General features: G+C 49.2%; 5 protein-coding genes across 8 annotated transcripts; 2 read left to right on the plus strand and 3 right to left on the minus strand.

The window, feature by feature from the left end:
• Positions 1-233: 233 nt before the first annotated feature.
• Positions 234-5,884, plus strand: LOC6497637 (epidermal growth factor receptor kinase substrate 8-like protein 2). Of its 2 annotated transcripts, none has more exons than XM_044715948.1 (6): positions 234-482; positions 3,023-3,417; positions 3,483-3,626; positions 3,688-5,262; positions 5,322-5,495; positions 5,551-5,884. In XM_044715948.1, exons 2-6 carry the CDS (start codon positions 3,079-3,081, stop codon positions 5,641-5,643), a joined length of 2,325 nt encoding a protein of 774 aa, XP_044571883.1. In that variant the 5' UTR covers positions 234-482; positions 3,023-3,078; the 3' UTR covers positions 5,644-5,884. The 2 variants fall into 2 exon arrangements, with proteins under 2 accessions (XP_044571883.1, XP_001961663.1); XM_001961627.4 differs by having other exon boundaries at positions 457-594.
• Positions 5,885-5,919: 35 nt separating this feature from the next.
• On the minus strand, positions 5,920-9,898 carry LOC6497894. 3 transcript variants are annotated; one of them, XM_032451509.2, is made up of 4 exons: positions 8,372-9,898; positions 7,283-8,268; positions 6,380-6,973; positions 5,920-6,327 (listed from the first exon to the last, which is right to left on the minus strand). In XM_032451509.2, exons 2-4 carry the CDS (start codon positions 7,369-7,371, stop codon positions 6,060-6,062), a joined length of 951 nt encoding a protein of 316 aa, XP_032307400.1. In that variant the 5' UTR covers positions 7,372-8,268; positions 8,372-9,898; the 3' UTR covers positions 5,920-6,059. The 3 variants fall into 3 exon arrangements, with proteins under 3 accessions (XP_032307400.1, XP_014761872.1, XP_044571884.1); XM_014906386.3 differs by having other exon boundaries at positions 7,283-8,284; positions 8,346-9,898; XM_044715949.1 differs by having other exon boundaries at positions 7,283-7,973; positions 8,151-9,898.
• Positions 9,899-11,123: 1,225 nt separating this feature from the next.
• On the minus strand, positions 11,124-11,921 carry LOC6497893. The gene is made up of 3 exons (XM_001961625.4): positions 11,725-11,921; positions 11,547-11,670; positions 11,124-11,494 (listed from the first exon to the last, which is right to left on the minus strand). The coding sequence occupies exons 1-3, from the start codon at positions 11,796-11,798 to the stop codon at positions 11,267-11,269; spliced, it is 426 nt and encodes a 141-aa protein (XP_001961661.1). The 5' UTR covers positions 11,799-11,921; the 3' UTR covers positions 11,124-11,266.
• An 860-nt stretch (positions 11,922-12,781) lies between these two features.
• LOC6497892 (probable serine hydrolase) lies at positions 12,782-14,440 on the minus strand. The gene is made up of 3 exons (XM_001961624.4): positions 14,240-14,440; positions 13,932-14,030; positions 12,782-13,809 (listed from the first exon to the last, which is right to left on the minus strand). The coding sequence occupies exons 1-3, from the start codon at positions 14,295-14,297 to the stop codon at positions 12,971-12,973; spliced, it is 996 nt and encodes a 331-aa protein (XP_001961660.1). The 5' UTR covers positions 14,298-14,440; the 3' UTR covers positions 12,782-12,970.
• Positions 14,441-14,648: 208 nt separating this feature from the next.
• LOC6497638 (WW domain-binding protein 4) lies at positions 14,649-15,998 on the plus strand. Its single transcript, XM_001961623.4, has 4 exons — positions 14,649-14,778; positions 14,838-14,910; positions 14,964-15,688; positions 15,745-15,998. Coding segments are annotated over exons 1-4 (1,017 nt in total). The 5' UTR covers positions 14,649-14,776; the 3' UTR covers positions 15,962-15,998.
• Positions 15,999-16,041: the final 43 nt, after the last annotated feature.

Genomic DNA, 16,041 nt, shown 5'->3' on the forward strand with positions numbered 1-16,041 from the left:
AATTTTTTGATTTTTAACATGGGCGGGAGATGCATGAAATCGTTTAGGGTGGAACTAAAAAAGCGCTGTAAGTTAACAGTGCAGTGTTGCCAGACTGCTACAACTAAAGACAAATAAAATCTGTTAATTTAAATTTAAAACATAGTTAAAGATTTTAAATAAGAAATAAAGAATATTGTTCAGTAAAATAAAAAAATATATTTCAAAATAAGCAAAGTGGCAACTCTGCAGTCGTGAGCGGGCAAACTCACCTGGCTCACCTGGCTTCTGGAGAGACCGAAAGAGCGCAACGTCGACAGAGGGCTCAAATGTCGTTTAAAAGCATCAACAACTGAAACATTTTTTCTGTCGAAAAAAAAACTTCGGACGGGAAAACTGCGCGGTTTTAGCGGACGACGCTCGCGTGCGTTGACGACAACACCTGAGAAACAGCAGAAACGGGGGTTATTGTTATTTGTTCGTTTAGAAAAACAGTTGGAGAGGTGAGCAGCAGCAGCGGCTGAGAATTGAAAAAGAAAAGAACGAGGCGAAAGAAAGCCGACTTAAAAATACAAAGAGCGGTGGCCAGAAAAGGAGAGAACGAGTCGAAGACAGGTAAAGGAGTGCGACGAAGCAGCTTAGCTGGGCCCAACTACAGTTACTTTTAATGTTTGAATTAAAAATAAAACAATGCTCCAGTGATCGCAGGCCCTAAAACATTTCAAATCGTAAAAACTGGGATTCCAAAAGATCCAAAAACCAGTTAAAATGCCAGACGAACGTGTCAGCCAGATTCGGGCTCGTGCTAATTAGAAAAAGAATGTGCGAAGTGAGAGGATCATATCGAAATGCTAACGAGATATCTATGTTGAGTGTGTCTATGTGTGTGTGTATGTGCGTTTACGTAAAGGTATCACTGTAAATACCGTCATATCAGCGGGAAAATGCGGTCAATTAGAATAATATACATGCCCAGTGCGGAATTAGTGGTTGTGTGTGTGATGAATTGGTGAATGAATTGGACAAAAGCATTGAAAATCAATACGAAACCTGCCGCCGCTCCCAGTTTGTATATCCACGCACGCATACCTTTAAACTCTACCTGTGTGCGGCTTGGACTTAAGTATCTGTGTGTCCATCCCATATGTATGTGTGTGTGTGTGAGTGTGTGTCGTAAAAATATCAACAGCGCCAGAGAGGAAAACAGGTGGAAAAGAAAGCTTAAAAAATGCGGTCGGTCAAAAAGTAAAGTTGCTGCAGTAGACGGTGCGACGGCTGAGGGGGCGGACCAAGGGGGGGAGGAGTAGAAACAGAGAGACCCGGAGACAAATATCCGAGTTACCTTTTCAAGCCGCACTAACACACTCAGACAAACGGACAGGTAGCCCCCCAGCCCGGGTACCTGTGCGGAAAAGGGACGGCACTAGTGACACATCGCCTGTTGCTGTTGCTGGAGTGTCACTCTCACCGACCTCCCGTGCCCCCTCTCGTAAGCTGGTTTCCCACCCGAGAACAAAAGCAACAAAAGCATTTGTTGTTTGTTGTTTGTCGTTTGCCTCGTAAGCCCAAAGGCATTCAAGAGATAAAAACAAGTGATCCGAACTATCTAAATTTGTCCAGTTGTGCCGCCTAAAAAAATTTGAGAAATTAATTCCCATCTCAAACCGAAGACAAATGGATCCACCGTCCTGTTGTGCCTGTTGTTGTCTTTGTCGTTCCTTATCAGGCCTCAATTAGTTATCTACCCCTCCCCTCACTCCGAATGAGCGAAATATTTGACTAAGCTCCGTTATTTCGGCCCTCTGCGATAATGTCTATCTGCCATCGGAATGCCTCTTTAGGAGGCTGCTGCAGAAGCTGGCCAAACATCAGTCTCTCGAATTCCTCATCCATGATGCAATGCCCGCCTGAAACCCAGGGGTGTAGTGGGTCAGTGGTTTCTTTTCTGTTTTATTTGCACTTTGTTTTGTTGGTTTCCCGTGATGGCCCGTGTTTTAAACAAGATCGTTTGCCCGATAATGCACTCGGTTGACCCCCTCTCGCCAATTTCTCTTTCACCAGTTGGCCCTATCAGAATAGTTAACAACAAAATAAAAATAAAAAACATTTAAAATTAATTAACATTTCAATTAAGATTCTACGTCTTGTAGTGATTTGTTTATGATAATCAGAGTGGATGTTATGGAAATTAAATATCAGTATTGGTACATAGTGGCCCCACTGTCGGCCCCCCCTGGCCGCTGTCTCGGTGGACGTCAGCGGCGGAGCCCAGCCTAAGCTGTCACTTGAGTCGAGGGAGCGGCTGAGCTAGTGTCTGGCAAGTATTAGTGAGCAGGGGAGATAGAGAGAGATACCAAGCTAGTGTTTGCAAATCGCAGCTCAAGTGTATGTATGCTTTTTGCAGGTGTGTTCACTTATTAGACAGGAGGGAGGAGGGAGGTTGGAGCTGGCGCGATTTTTGAATTCCAATGCTGATCCGAGCCAACAACGAAATGTTAAAGTTTGAGAATAATTGCGGCCATGTGTAAATTGTTTGTGGGCATGGATGTGTGTGTTTTAGTGGAAGTGGAAGCGTGGAATGCGGCCTGAGTCAGAGCTAAAGCTAGAGTCGATTGGCTGCGCAATATCTGCAAGGAGCCGGGGGGAGCCTCAATCTGCCTCAGCTGCAGTAGAGAAGTACAAAATAATGATTTAACACACATTTCGCAAGATACATTATCCACGATATCCGGTATTCGAGAGTTCGCAAGAGGAGAGACTACTCTCCTCTCGAGAAGCCCAATTTGGCTTGCAGACTTTAATGGAAGACACACACCCAGAGGCGTGACAATGTTACCGCCACACACACTCCAACACGCAAACACACCATTAGAAATCTTGGCCAGAAATTTTAGCATATGTACCTTGTTCTGGTTAAACGTGTCTATTTCTCAAAAGTGAATCTCCAAACAAGTCTCTGGGCCGTACCTTGTATCTTAGCCGTGAAATCATAACTGAATAGCATTATTAACATAATATTTTTACAAATTGTTTCCGGTTGAAGGCCATCCTAAGCCTGCGACAAGACTAGGATCTTCAGATCCTCAGTGACCAGCGACCATGGTGAATCATCACTCGAATGGAGGCGGAAGCGGCGGGAACAGCAGCGGAAGCCTCAGGGGCGGCGGAGCCCACGGTGGCGGAGGAGACTACTCCGGCGATGATCGCAGTGGCGGGGGCGAGGAACGGGAGCGACTGGACGGCGACCTTCACGACAAGCCCACCTATCTCCTCGAGCACCTGGCCACTTTCACAGTAAACAAGGAGTCCGGCATCGTGTATCCGGCTGACGGTATGCGGCGACTGCTGCAGCTGGAGAAGACCACGGGTATCTGGTCTCAGAAGATGCAGCTCTGCCTGGACTACCAGTGGGTTCTGATCATGGACTACGAGACTGGGGTAATGATCTGAGATACAATCTGTAAGGTCTTCTTGGCTAAATGTCCTTTGTTTCCCACTTTCAGAACATAATTGAACGCTTCCCGGCATCCCTCGTCCAGGAACCTACAGCCTTTACCTCCAACGACGCCATGGAGTTGTACAACAACATTCTCGTCTTTATTGTATCCGGAGGCGGTGGCTCCCGCTCCGAGATGCATATATTCCAGGTAGTGGAATCGCTTCTTAATAGTTTCTTTCTTGCTAAGGCTTTATCCATTATCTTTTTAGTCACAAAGTGTGTCCGCCGTCCATTTGGTTGAGGACCTAAAGCAGCTCCGCAGCGGCAAGATGATCACCCAACAGCGCGGAGCCACGCCCACACAATCCGGCGGTGGAGCCTCCAGCATGGCCATGATGATGAGCAAGACTTCATCGTCGTCGTCGCACAGCAGGGTGGAGCTGCACCGGGAGCACAGGGAGCAGCGTGGAGAGCGAGAGCGGGATCGGGAAAGGGATCGCGAGCGGGAGAGCCACCACCACAGCATGCACCAGCGGACCAGCGTGGAGCAGTATGGTGTGCGAGCCGGGATAGGAGTTTCCCCAGACGATGTGGCCCACATGGCCGGCGAAACAGACTCGGAGCACGGTGGAATCGGAGGCGGAGGAGCGGAACGCGATGAAACGAGCTCCACCTCCAGCGAAAAGTACGAGCGGGATGTGGCTGTGCTGAACCACTGCTTCGATGACATCGAGAAGTTTATAGCCCGACTACAACATGCGGCTGCAGCTTCCAGGGAGCTGGAGCGTCGTCGCCGCAACCGAAAGTCAAAGAAAAGGGATCCAGGAGAGGGATTACTCACGCTGCGGACACGTCCGCCCCACGAGAAGGAGTTTGTGGACATTTTCGCCAAGTTCAAGCTGTCCTTCAACCTGCTGGCCAAGCTCAAGGCACACATCCACGATCCCAACGCCCCGGAACTGGTGCATTTTCTTTTCACGCCTCTGGCTCTGATTGTGGAGGCCTCCAGCGACACCTACTATGAGTCGCAGCTTCCGGCGCGAGTGGTGAATCCCCTGCTTACCCGGGAGGCCATCAACCTGCTCATTAACTGCGTCACCAGCAAGGAGACAGAGCTGTGGCGCTCGCTTGGCGACGCTTGGGTGATCCCCCGAGACCAGTGGAAGGATGACGTGGGATCCTATCACCCGGTGTTCCTCGACGGCTGGTCGCCGGACTACATGATCAACGACGAGCTGGAACCCCCTCCAAACTCCCCTCCAGCTCATGTCAGCAAGCGCCGGCTCGAAGTCCAAGCTGGCTCCGGACTAAACGGACGTGGAGGTGGTGGCTACGATGAATACGACACGGGAAATGGCATCAATCATGGGATGGCCATGGGTATCGAGAAGTACACCATCCACCACGGAAACGATGGAATGAGGGATCGGGATCGCGATCGCGAGAGGGATAGGGAGCGGGCGGGAGCCATTAGTGCCTCTGACTTCAACACCCGCAGCGAGTTGTCCTTTGACTCGATTGAGGGGAGAGGAGGAGCCGCGGGCCATGGACACGGGCATGGGCCTGGAGCAGGACCCACCCTCAGCGCCATCACAGCTGGTCTGCAGAATCTGCACACTCGCGATTCCAGGGAAGGGAACGGCTATGGAGGAGCTGCCGCTGGAGGGCCTTCCTCGGAGCTGGGTGGCGCTGGACGGGGAGGGGCGAATATCAGCGATGACCAGATGCTCGAGTCCTGGCTGGAGGATCTGCAGGCGTCGGGCGCCAAGGTAGTGCTGGTAACTTATCCGCGAACAGCCAACAACGACAAGGAACTGAGTGTGATGCGAGGCGAATACTTGGAGGTGAGAAGTCCTCAGTTATGATGATAAAGGAAAATGCTAAGCTATGATTGAATTTTCAGATCCTTGATGACACCCGCAAGTGGTGGAAGGCGCGGAATATGCGGGGACAGGTGGCCCACGTGCCTCACACCATTGTGACGCCCTTCAACTACGGCGACGGGGACGGAGCCCAGTTCTACGGGCAACAACAGCCCCAGCCTGGCCTGGGTTCGACCAAGAAGTCCCGTCCCGGGGTAGGTAGTTCCCTCCTCCGTTTCTGACCTAGCTAACATTTGAATATTTAACTAGGAAAACTCCGGCCTTGAGCAGCGCTCCCCGGACCCCACCGACATGATGCGCAGCAAGCACCTGGGCAAGAAGGGCGAGTTCCGCTACTTCTAGGATTGATATACGATTACCATATACATATTCGCATACATATACGCATGTATTCCGTAGTGAGAATCTAGCATTAGAGAAAGACCGTCCCTGGCCCTCGCTAGCAGGAGTCCAAGCTAAAATTAACCATAAGACTAACCTAAGTTGAGCTCCGGACCGGAGATCGTGGAATGCTGATGACGACTAGAACGATGATGGGGAGACGAAGGCAATAATTTGTTTTAATAAAAGTATATCCAAAGGAGCCATTACGAGAGTGTGGTCAATAATAGTTATGGGTTTAGTTCACGGAGAAGGGAAGAGCTGATTTTCTTTATTTGGATGCTCACAAGAAGAAGTTAACTGGTGCTCTATAGGGTGCTCTCAAAGCCAACGATTCAACAAAGCGCATTCTACTACAATCCGGAAAATCAATCCCCTCAGATAATGGATAGCTTCTCCACGCGGGCCAAGAGCGGGGAGTCCGAGTGGTACTCCAGGCTGCGAACCGCAAAGTCGCCCACATCGTTGCTGAAGCACTTGAGCGTGGAAATGGAGAACGGTCGTCCCGGGAAGTTGTAGTAGGTGAAGTACTGCCCGTTCACGGCGATTAAGAAGGCACGGTCTCCGAGTCCGAAGGCTATCTTGAAGAGCTTGCCCCGCACGAACGGAAACTCGCCCTCGGTCTCCTCGTCATCGGGGGCGAAACTGCAAGCAGAGAGTTTTAAAAATGGATATTACCAAGAACTCGTAATAGTACCTGTTGTCATCTCTCTGATAGCTCCTGGAGACCGTGGTCCGGTCAAAGTTAACGTGGAACCGGAGCACGGTTCTGCCAGTGTCGTTGCACTGGAAACAGATGGAGAACTCCGAGGTGGGCGGACCCTTGGCAATGCACTCCATGGCCACCACAGTGCCAGTTTCGTACCGCCTTGGTACGTCGCTCTGGAAGGCCACCTTATCCGGGCACATCAGCGTCCGGGGGAAGACCAGAGGGAAGAGCATGCGGTGGTGGAACTGGGTTATCTTCTCAAAGTCCCCGTAGGCCCGCACATAGTTGATCTGCTTGGGAAACTTGACGAACTCAAAGGACCCATACAACTGGTCGTTCACGTAGATCTCGAAGCAGCGCTGCAGCACGGCTACCCGGAAGGTGAAGCTCTGGCCCGGCTGCAGAGGATTCTTGGGCCCGTCGCTCTTCCAGTTCTTGGATATCTCCTCCTGCTGCCAGCCCTCGCCCGGCTGGAACATGCTTCGGATGATCTGGCCCTCGCGGAAGTTGGCCTCGATCTTGAGGAACACGGTTTCACTTTCATTGTGCGCGTTCACATTGTCTGTGAGGTCGAGGGAAATTCTATAGGGGATTGGGGGATGACACTGGGTGAAAAACTATCTCAAGAAGTCGGTATATCCGACTATAAAGGTACCAGGTACTTGGGGTACTAGATCTCAAAGATTTATTATTTTCTAGCCACTTTTAATAGTATTACTTTGTATATCCACCACTTCGATTTATCTGATATATATAGAATCTATATTAAAGATACCATATTTATCTTGAAAATAAGTATTTGTATTTTAAATCTTTTTGGAGATCTAGTTGACGCTTAATTTTTGAGATCCTCAAGTACCAAGTTAAAAAAGAACAAAATCTATTGCCTACTTATTGGGATGCGGCTTGACGCGTCCACTGACGATTAAAACATGGCCGAAGGGGACCTCCGTGAGCACCTTTGCTTTCCACACGTTCATCGCGACTCGCGGCTCCACTGCAACTGACTGGAGGATTCCGAATCCGTATCCGAATCCGCCCAGTCCGACTCCGGCGGCGCCGTTTTATGCGCCCTTATGCTAATAGATTCGCCATCCGTCGCTTTCCTCGTTCATTTGTTGTGATTATGTAAAGCGGGTGAAATGAGGAATTACCTGCAGCCGCATGCAAACTTGACATGGACGTGGACGTGGTAAGGTTACCCCCGTCGAATCCCCTCCCACACAACCCGTTCAATCGAATCCCATATAAATCCCTGGCACAACCCCCGATCCGACCCACTGAACCTCGCGCCATGACGAGGAGAACCTTGCGCGTTTATTTATTTGATTCAATCCTTGCCTTTGTAACCCATAACTGTCATCCTCGAGTTCTTTTCACGGTTGCTGTCACGCCCCCAACTGCCGACTGCCCATTTGTTGCTAGTTACTGGCTACACGGAGAGAAATCTGAGTGTTAGAAGAGGTAGATTACTAGTAGTAAGTGTATGGCACTTTCCCTTTAGACCGGGAGATCTAGATTTTCTCGCAGTGCCCTCCATCTTAGCCTCCCATGGCTGGATTGCTCCATTGTTGTTGCGTGTCTTGGGGCGAAATAAAACAAGGCAACAACAATTGATTCCCTGTCTAAAGTTTTTGCATTTGCAGTAAAGTGCGACTTGGGGTCTGGGCCTCTGCCTCCTCCTGGAGCACTCTTCCACAGGCCCCATCCCTCATCCCCGTTAGGCTCCAGTTCGGGTAATTCATTTCTTTTGACGTACCTTGGCATATTCGCTGAAGTTCTGTCTCCGTCTCTGTCTGCGTCTACACCTTTCGCTTACGTCCATGTCCAAACCAATGACATCTCCTCAGGGTTCCACTCGTCCTGCCACAGTCCTGCTAGGGACGCAACTATCTAGTATTAGTCAGTGGATTTGCATTATCAGCCAGAGGACTAAGAAGTGTTATCCCTGTACCTTCTCCTACTGGCTCCACAGCTCACCTGGCGAAGGCACCTCGACTACGTGGCCTCCGTTTGTTTCGCTTAGCCGGCAGTCACTGTCCGTGTCGCTTGCACCTGATCCAATTGGGTCCAAGTCTTCGGCTTAATTTGACTTGACTCAGCTCGCCTATTTTGGATTGCGTTTCACCTTGGAGGCCAGCAACTTCAGGAGCCTCCATCCCCCTTTCCAGCCAGGAGGTGCCTGGCTTTGCCTGCTACGAATGGCGAATCGCTAATTGGTTAGTTATGGCCACTGACAATCCAATCCATCAATCGGCTCCGACAGCCGAATGCAAACATACTGAAGGGTGACCTTGTCAACTCCTGCCATCTGCCACCTGCCACCTGCCACCTGCCGAATGCCGCCTGACCTCTAGCCCTCGACCCACCCGATCGTGGGAGTAGCTCCCGCCGTACAGACCATTTCCAAACAGAACTAATGAAGTAATCGTGTCGATTTCAACTTTAATTTCCGCTTGTCACTCCAACTGATAACCGAAAGCAAGTGGAGCAATGCGAGCAAGGTTTGTGTACGTTGCACAATTATCAGTTTCGTTTTCGACTGGAAGGAGGTGGGTGCCACGTTGTCCCTCTCCTTCTCCACCTCCACCTACATTGCCACCTCCCCCGTGCCCCTCTGCATCTCTCACCCCACCTGAATATTGGTGATTCTCTTCTATTTTCTGGTCGGGGTCTTATCTCGTTCCCAAGTCATTTTCCCCAACCATATCGAATCCGTTCGAGGCGAACGACGACACGTCTACAGAAATCAGATTTTACGGTCGGGGGACTGGCGACGTCGGATCCGCAAATCGTACAAGCAATATAATGATAATAGCTTTACGGCCTCCCGGTTCTCCATTCCCGATTCCGACTCCGACTCCGAGCAGGGGTCCGAACCCAGAACCGCCGAACGAAAGCCAAACGGAAGCCGAATATGCCAGCGATCGGTAATCAGCCGGCTTGATTACGGAGGTACCTGTTTCACTACCACGGTGGCGTCTTTTTTTTCTTTGGGGGATGGGAGAGAGTCCGTTTTGGTTTAGTATCGGTATCAGTGTCACTATCAGGCCGATCCGATTCCCATTCGCTCCGCAGAAAGAGCCATTTCTGATCTACTTTGTCGAGTGTGTTTGTGTTTCCCCCCGATTCAGGTGTTCAGATTTGTCGCCGATCCTCACCTGCCCTGGCTGATGACGTGCGCAAATAATTGGATTGGTTCCACTTTGTGTCATGGCTGGAACACTTCCTCGAGGATATCGGCTTGGAGCTGGAGCGATCTCCACCACGTGGCGTTTGCAACGGACATGAAAATAACTTAAGCCAAACGAACAAACTTCTAGCATTGCGATCACAGTTTGAATTCCCTTGGCCCAAGTAATTCGCTGCCCCTCGTTTCCGTGGGGTGTCTTTTCCGTGGGAGCTCCATCACATTGGTTACACGTAGGCACTGATCGGAGGGATAATGTGGGTCTTGAGAGTGGGGCTCTTGGGGAGGCACTATATGCACTTGTCGCGTCTCGGAACGTAACTGAATCGTCGGATTTGACGGGGAAGTTTAAAACGTCAGCTCTCGATGGCAGGGCCCACGAAGTCGACGATCGCCGTCCATATCTCACCTGTTCAGGTGCGAAGGAGGAAGGCCCGCTCGCACTCTCTCTGCCCTCCGGCTCCATAGACACCATTGTATATGGCTGTGTGTGACAGGGAGAGCCGAAAACCGAAAGCAATATGAAATATTGAACGCATAAATGTGGAGCAAAAGTGGCTAATATTTTTCAGATAGCACACCCGAGCACCTGACTCTCGGCGGTGAGTGTGGCAGAGTGTGTGTGTCTGCCATGTTTGTATTGGCCATTAAACACGACTGTCGACGTAGCCACGGACCAAAAAGAAAATGAAATGGAAATGGTAGTGGAAGTGGTAGGAGCAGGGGCCATACAATTTGTCTCAATAGATTCTGTCGTGGCTGCCGTTATCAGGAAAAGTGGGTACCGAAGCGGGTGCTCGGTGCGACCCGGTCAGGCGCATCCAAGCAACCCCACACACACGGGGGCACCCCAATAGCTCTATTCAGGCCACTGTTTGCCATTCAATGAATATGAAAACATACCTTCCAGCGCCAAGTTTACGTTTATTACTTCCCTAGTTATGCGAGTAATTATGGTTTGGGTTTCACAGAGGCTCTATAAAGATAAGAAACTATTCAGGCTGTCACTGCTCTCGTGCCCTAGAGTGTGGCCTGTCCCTCAAGTGTCACCCCCGTCCCCTGCCACGTCCGACATTGTCTCCCTCCGGCTTCGAGCACCTTATCAACGGGCAGCGAACAAGACGAGAAGAGTCATCATTTTCTTTGATGTTTCGCACGATCCGGAGTGTCGTTAATTGATTTATTACCAGAGTTGGTTGCCCCCACTTCTTTAGAACGATTTGGGGATGTCCAGGCAGTGTTATATGGCCGACTAATTAGGTAAATGTGTTTGCTATGATGTTGGACGGCGGATGGCAGACACCTCCTCCTCTCCTTGGGAGATACTCGTATGATAAGGGAGAAGGTGAACATCAACATCGTTCGAGCATTTGAGTGATTGGAATGGCAACAAAGTGGTGGTCGTGCCAAGGACCCATCACCCCACCCCCTCAGCTCAGTTTGCTCAGCTCCGATCATTGTTTGGAGTGGGAACAGAAAAAGCGAACGTACACCCCATTTTTCTTCAGCATTCCCATTCCCATTCCCATTCTCAGTTCTCAATTCAATTTCCAGCCCGGTCATGTGTGCGTGTGTACATTTGGACTGTGTTTATTCAGCTTGGTAACCGAGACACACAATACGGGTTATATATGTCATCTATATCAGTTAGCCATGCCTGACAGGGGGAGTTCCAGGGAAATAACCTAAAGATCGGAGGTCTGCGACTGCTGCTGCTTTTTGGCCTCAATTACATTCTGCATGACCAAGTCGTACAGGTTGCCCTCCTCTTCCTCCTCGATGGTGGGCTCATCCTTTTCCTCCTGGAGGCCCTCAAGCTCCTTTCTGTAGTTCTCCAGGGCCTGTTGAAGAAGTTTCTCGACGGGGGAGTAAGTAGAGCGGGATCTCAGGCGGGCCTTCGCTATATCTAATGCCTAAAAATAAGAGTTTAAGATACAAAGTTTTTCTTTAGAATACTTAACCTACTTTTAAGGTATTGGTGTTTCTCAAAAGTGCCTCTTCGTAGGACAAAACTTTGGGAGCAGGTGGATGGAGGGAGGTTTCCGCGAGTCTCTCGTTCTGTAGTTCCAACTTAAGTTCCTCAGCTTGTCTGGAAATTGGTTTGAATATTATTTCAATCTATATTTATTTAAAAAACACCTACACTTTCTCCAATTTCTGGTCGATTTCCGCCTCTAGGGCCAGGTATTTGTCGTTTATCTCCTTGATCAGATCCATAGTGCGTCCTTGCCCAAGGAATTGTAAATAAAATTGTAAACACACACAAATGAGTTGCCGAGCAACGGTAATTTGTGGGGGCAAAAACCGGACTGAAAACGAAATTCAAATCATAGCCAGAGTTGCCAGAGTGTTTAAAAACGATCAGACTTAACCCATGCGAACCCATGGGTTTTTTATGGTTTTAAAAAATTCTGAAATAGCCCAAAAGTATGCCGGGCATGTTTCAACAGTTATAATTTGATGAAGTTAACAACAATTTGTAAAGTTTAAATAAAAAAGTCTCATTAAGTTATGGGTCGAGTGAAGTATTCAACGTACTCTTTATAAATAAATAAAAACCTCATAAAAATTAAAAAAAAAAGTTAATAGCCCATTACTCAAGTAAAAACAATCGTTAAAATCGTCGCGCGTCACGATTTAAATGAATAAGTTAAATATCTTACAATACCTTTACGAAGCTGCTAATTGACTTTATGAAATTGAATTCTTATCTTAGTACCCAGATAGTACTAAACCGTAAAGTTAATATCCGTTCTCGGACAATCGTACCTACGAACTGCGACCCTGTATACTATAGTAGACATCTTAAATCTATTAAAATGGTATCTTCCTGGTGAACCTTTCCGGTTCTATATCTAGACGAGTACAAATGTTATCTTTTCGAGCTAGGGACTTTTTTCGACTTCAAGGATTCAAGGAAGATTCTAGAGATTAGTTTACTCGGAATATTGCGAATAGAGGCTTCAAACTCAATATTATTAGCCATTTGGAGTGTAATGATAACAAGTAATGATAAAAATACACAAATGTTTGCTTTCATTTTGCAATAATAATGATGACTTTCATAAAATGTAGGGTTTGGCGAAAAAAAGATTTACTTTCTGGTCTGGACCAAAGTCCAACCTGGGAGAATCAGATAACTTTTACAATATCCCACCAAAAAACGAGTTTATCGCCCCAAAACAGAAACACTTTGCACATCGCTTAAGTTATTTGTGTTTATTGAATGCGAAGGGCACATTTACCATAACATTTAGATCAACGCAAATCAGGCATATACCTTTGATCACTGCACACCGTTGCACACGGTGACTACATACATCCATATACATATATAAAAGCTATCTACATACAGTATCTCTATCTAGCCTCTTACTTAAATGTTATACTTAATAGTCCAGCAGAAACTGGTTGATGTGCGGGGCCACTCTTTCGGGGGTGACTAGGTGGAGGTGGTGGGTGCCGGGCACCTCCACGTACACCACCTTGGAGGCGCGCTCCTTCAAAGTGGCAATCACATCAGCGTACACCTGGGGAGTCTCGAACTTCATTCCAGGAGTGCCGCGAATGTTGAGCACCTTGCATCGGATCTGCCGGGCGTAGGCCAGCGTCTGTTCTGCAGTGAACATGCCGAGCAGACTGACCTTGAGGCGCAGGTCCCGGGAGAAGAGGTAGCCATCCCGGCTGGGGTTGTGCCGCATGCCACGATTCATAAGCACTCGCACCGAGGCCTCGTCCACGGAGCCGTCGTAGGCGTCCAAAACGAGCTTGATCATCTCGTCGTACGAGTAGCAGGGCTGCTTGCTCTCCGGCAGCGTCTCGTAATCTAAGAACTTGTCCAGCGCCTTTCCTGTTCCTTCCGCCATCCTTTTGACACCCCGAACCGTGGGACCAGCGATGTCGATGTTGATCAGCTTGTAGACTTCGTCCGGGAAACTTGCAGCGTACATAAAGGTGAGGGCTCCGCCAAGCGAGTGACCCAGAAGGGTGACGTCCTTCCAGTTGTATTTGCGTACTATCCTTCGGATCAGGCAGATTCCGTCCCAGAAGATGAAGTACTGCATGCCCTGCGGGTAGTGGGATGACTTTCCGTGGCCCGGAAGATCGATCGCCAGGACGGAGACATCGGCGGGAAGCAGCGGGCACAGCCTGTCGAAGCTCCCACAGTTATCTTGCCAGCCGTGCAGCGCGATGATGGGCTGCCTGTTGCGGGAACCCCACCACTTTCCTGAAACGAGGAAAATCGATTATCAACTGCGTCACATTGGAATCACGTCAAATATTCATGAATGGTCTGATCGCATGCCGACTTTCGGAGAGATAAGACCATGTCTGGTTGGTGTGACTCACCCTCTACGGTGCCCCAGGGAACGTCGATGGAGAACTCCTCCCAGCTGTTCTCGCCCAGCCGCTTCAGATTCGCATCCATGTCCGAATTCACCTGGCCATCTGAAATAGTAGCGAACATAGTAAGCGAGAAACAAAAACACCGATTGCGACTGCAGGTGACGAAACAAAGTCTGGTGAAATCGCCGTCTGGCGGGTGAGACGTCGGGGAGCCACAGACGAAGAGCAAGCCGAGACTTCGGACCTAGGTGCGAAACGAGCGCAGATTTGCTGGCCAACGACCATGCCCTCCTCCGGACCAGCTTACTCACTTGTCATTGGAGAAGATAGTGCTGTGGTTATAGTCGTCGCCACGCGTGCCTGGGCCATGGCCTAAGTTGCAAATCTGTGTGCAGAGAGTTTACGGTTCCGAGGTGCTGTTGCGGCGGCTGTCTGTGGAGCGGACTGGCCCAAGTGCTTCGGACGAGTGGTGGAGAGCGAATAACAAAATTTTCCAAGTTTTGCTTACCTGACCTATGCTCACCTATCGAAGTGGACTGTCAGCTGACGATAGAGCTGCCGATGGGGAGGGAACTAGCTGAAAGTAATGATGGGATTTCAGGATTCCTGTTCCTTCGGAATGGTTATCCTTAATATGTAATATAGATACAAATTGGGTACTTTTATTTGTTTATTATTTAATTCGTGCATCGTAAATAGGCTCCTTTTGTTTTGGCCTCAAAAAAAAAAAGTTGGCAGCACTGTCTGCAATCTTAAAGTGAGGTGGCAACTCTAGCCGACGCGATTGTTTTGATTGCGATTGTAAACACAATTCCTTAGTTTCTTTTCAATACAAGCCATTTATAAACATGTAAGAATTATATTTGAAAACCTTTCTAACCCAAAACTAACCTTTAATGAACCCCACAGGACGGAGTACTGGAAATCCAATGAGCGCAAGTTCTGCGACTTTTGCAAATGCTGGTTGAGCGACAACAAGGCGGTAAGTGATTCAACCAATGATGAGAAATCTTCTTTAATATAGAATTCCTTCAGAGCATCGCCTTCCACGAAAGTGGCAAGCGGCACAAAATGAACGTGGCCAAGAGGATCACGGACATCAGCCGCAGTAGTGAGAAATCCGAGCGGGAGCGCCAGAAGATGGACGCCGAGATCCGGAAAATGGAGGAGGCAGCCATGAAGTCGTATGCTCAGGATGTCCACGCTCGTGGGGACATGACCGCCCGCTCCATAAGCACTGTGATGAGAGCCACGGCCAGTGCCTCCAGTAGCTCCGCTAGTTCCTCCGCCGGAAGATCCCGTCAAATAGATCCTATGCGGCTGGAAGGGGACTCTGATGAGGACGAGGACAACAGAAGAGTTACAGTGGGAAAGGTGGGGAGCGATGCTGCCGCTGCGCCGGATGCGTCCTTGTGGGTGGAAGGAAAATCAGACGAGGGCCACACCTACTACTGGAACGTGAAGACAAACGAATCTGTGTGGGAGAAACCCAAGGAGGGTTTCCTCTCCTACGAGGAGTATGAACGGATTAACCAGCTGGCCATGGACCAACAGCAAATCTCCCAGGAACAGGAATCCCTCCGGTTTCGCGAGAACGCTGACGAGGAAGTGGCTCGGGTGAATCGGGAGCGCATGAAAGCCTTTCGGAAGCCGGACAATCCCAAAGAGAAGAAGCAAAAGGAGGAGAAGCGACAGACATTCAAGACCGAGGAGGAGGCGGCCACCAAAGAGATCGGTCAGTGGCAGACGGTGGAAGTCAAGTAAGAAACGTGGGGAATACAGTTTTTGTGCTATTTATATTTAACCCTCTTTGTAGAGCACCTGAGGCCCCCATCGACTGGGAGCTGCCCCAAACAGACTACTACAATACTGCTCCAGTGATCTCTGCTCCTACTGAGGCCGAGCCACCTGTGAAGCGCTTCAAGGAGAAGACAATATCCGGCCTGGACGAGGAGACGGCCTCCAGTGCACCTGCCACCTTCAAAAGGAAGTTTATCAAAAAGGGAAACAGTCGCCAAAGAGTAGACGATTGAAAGCTAGTTCAAAATAAAGTTATCTGTAGAAAAATAATATTTAAATAGTTTGAACTATCCCATCTCTAGCAGGTATCGCG

The sequence above is a fragment of the Drosophila ananassae genome, chromosome 3R (genome assembly GCF_017639315.1).
Source record: "Drosophila ananassae strain 14024-0371.13 chromosome 3R, ASM1763931v2, whole genome shotgun sequence".
NCBI lineage: Eukaryota > Metazoa > Arthropoda > Insecta > Diptera > Drosophilidae > Drosophila > Drosophila ananassae.

What these genes read in the sequence shown, in the direction of transcription:
- LOC6497637 (XM_044715948.1), top strand. Translation starts at nt 3,079, where the DNA reads ATGGTGAATCATCACTCGAATGGAGGCGGAAGCGGCGGGAACAGCAGC. An exon ending in CCGAGATGCATATATTCCAG is followed by an intron (nt 3,627 to 3,687) that starts GTAGTGGAATCG and finishes TTATCTTTTTAG; the next exon opens with TCACAAAGTGTGTCCGCCGT. An exon ending in TGCGAGGCGAATACTTGGAG is followed by an intron (nt 5,263 to 5,321) that starts GTGAGAAGTCCT and finishes TTGAATTTTCAG; the next exon opens with ATCCTTGATGACACCCGCAA.
- LOC6497894 (XM_032451509.2), bottom strand. Translation starts at nt 7,371, where the DNA reads ATGAACGTGTGGAAAGCAAAGGTGCTCACGGAGGTCCCCTTCGGCCAT. An exon ending in GTCAAGCCGCATCCCAATAA is followed by an intron (nt 6,974 to 7,282) that starts GTAGGCAATAGA and finishes AATCCCCTATAG; the next exon opens with AATTTCCCTCGACCTCACAG. An exon ending in TATCAGAGAGATGACAACAG is followed by an intron (nt 6,328 to 6,379) that starts GTACTATTACGA and finishes CTCTGCTTGCAG; the next exon opens with TTTCGCCCCCGATGACGAGG.
- LOC6497893 (XM_001961625.4), bottom strand. Translation starts at nt 11,798, where the DNA reads ATGGATCTGATCAAGGAGATAAACGACAAATACCTGGCCCTAGAGGCG. An exon ending in GACCAGAAATTGGAGAAAGT is followed by an intron (nt 11,671 to 11,724) that starts GTAGGTGTTTTT and finishes ACCAATTTCCAG; the next exon opens with ACAAGCTGAGGAACTTAAGT. An exon ending in GAAACACCAATACCTTAAAA is followed by an intron (nt 11,495 to 11,546) that starts GTAGGTTAAGTA and finishes TCTTATTTTTAG; the next exon opens with GCATTAGATATAGCGAAGGC.
- LOC6497892 (XM_001961624.4), bottom strand. Translation starts at nt 14,297, where the DNA reads ATGGCCCAGGCACGCGTGGCGACGACTATAACCACAGCACTATCTTCT. An exon ending in ACTATCTTCTCCAATGACAA is followed by an intron (nt 14,031 to 14,239) that starts GTGAGTAAGCTG and finishes CTACTATTTCAG; the next exon opens with ATGGCCAGGTGAATTCGGAC. An exon ending in TCCCTGGGGCACCGTAGAGG is followed by an intron (nt 13,810 to 13,931) that starts GTGAGTCACACC and finishes TCCTCGTTTCAG; the next exon opens with GAAAGTGGTGGGGTTCCCGC.
- LOC6497638 (XM_001961623.4), top strand. An exon ending in GGTTGAGCGACAACAAGGCG is followed by an intron (nt 14,911 to 14,963) that starts GTAAGTGATTCA and finishes GAATTCCTTCAG; the next exon opens with AGCATCGCCTTCCACGAAAG. An exon ending in TGGCAGACGGTGGAAGTCAA is followed by an intron (nt 15,689 to 15,744) that starts GTAAGAAACGTG and finishes CCCTCTTTGTAG; the next exon opens with AGCACCTGAGGCCCCCATCG.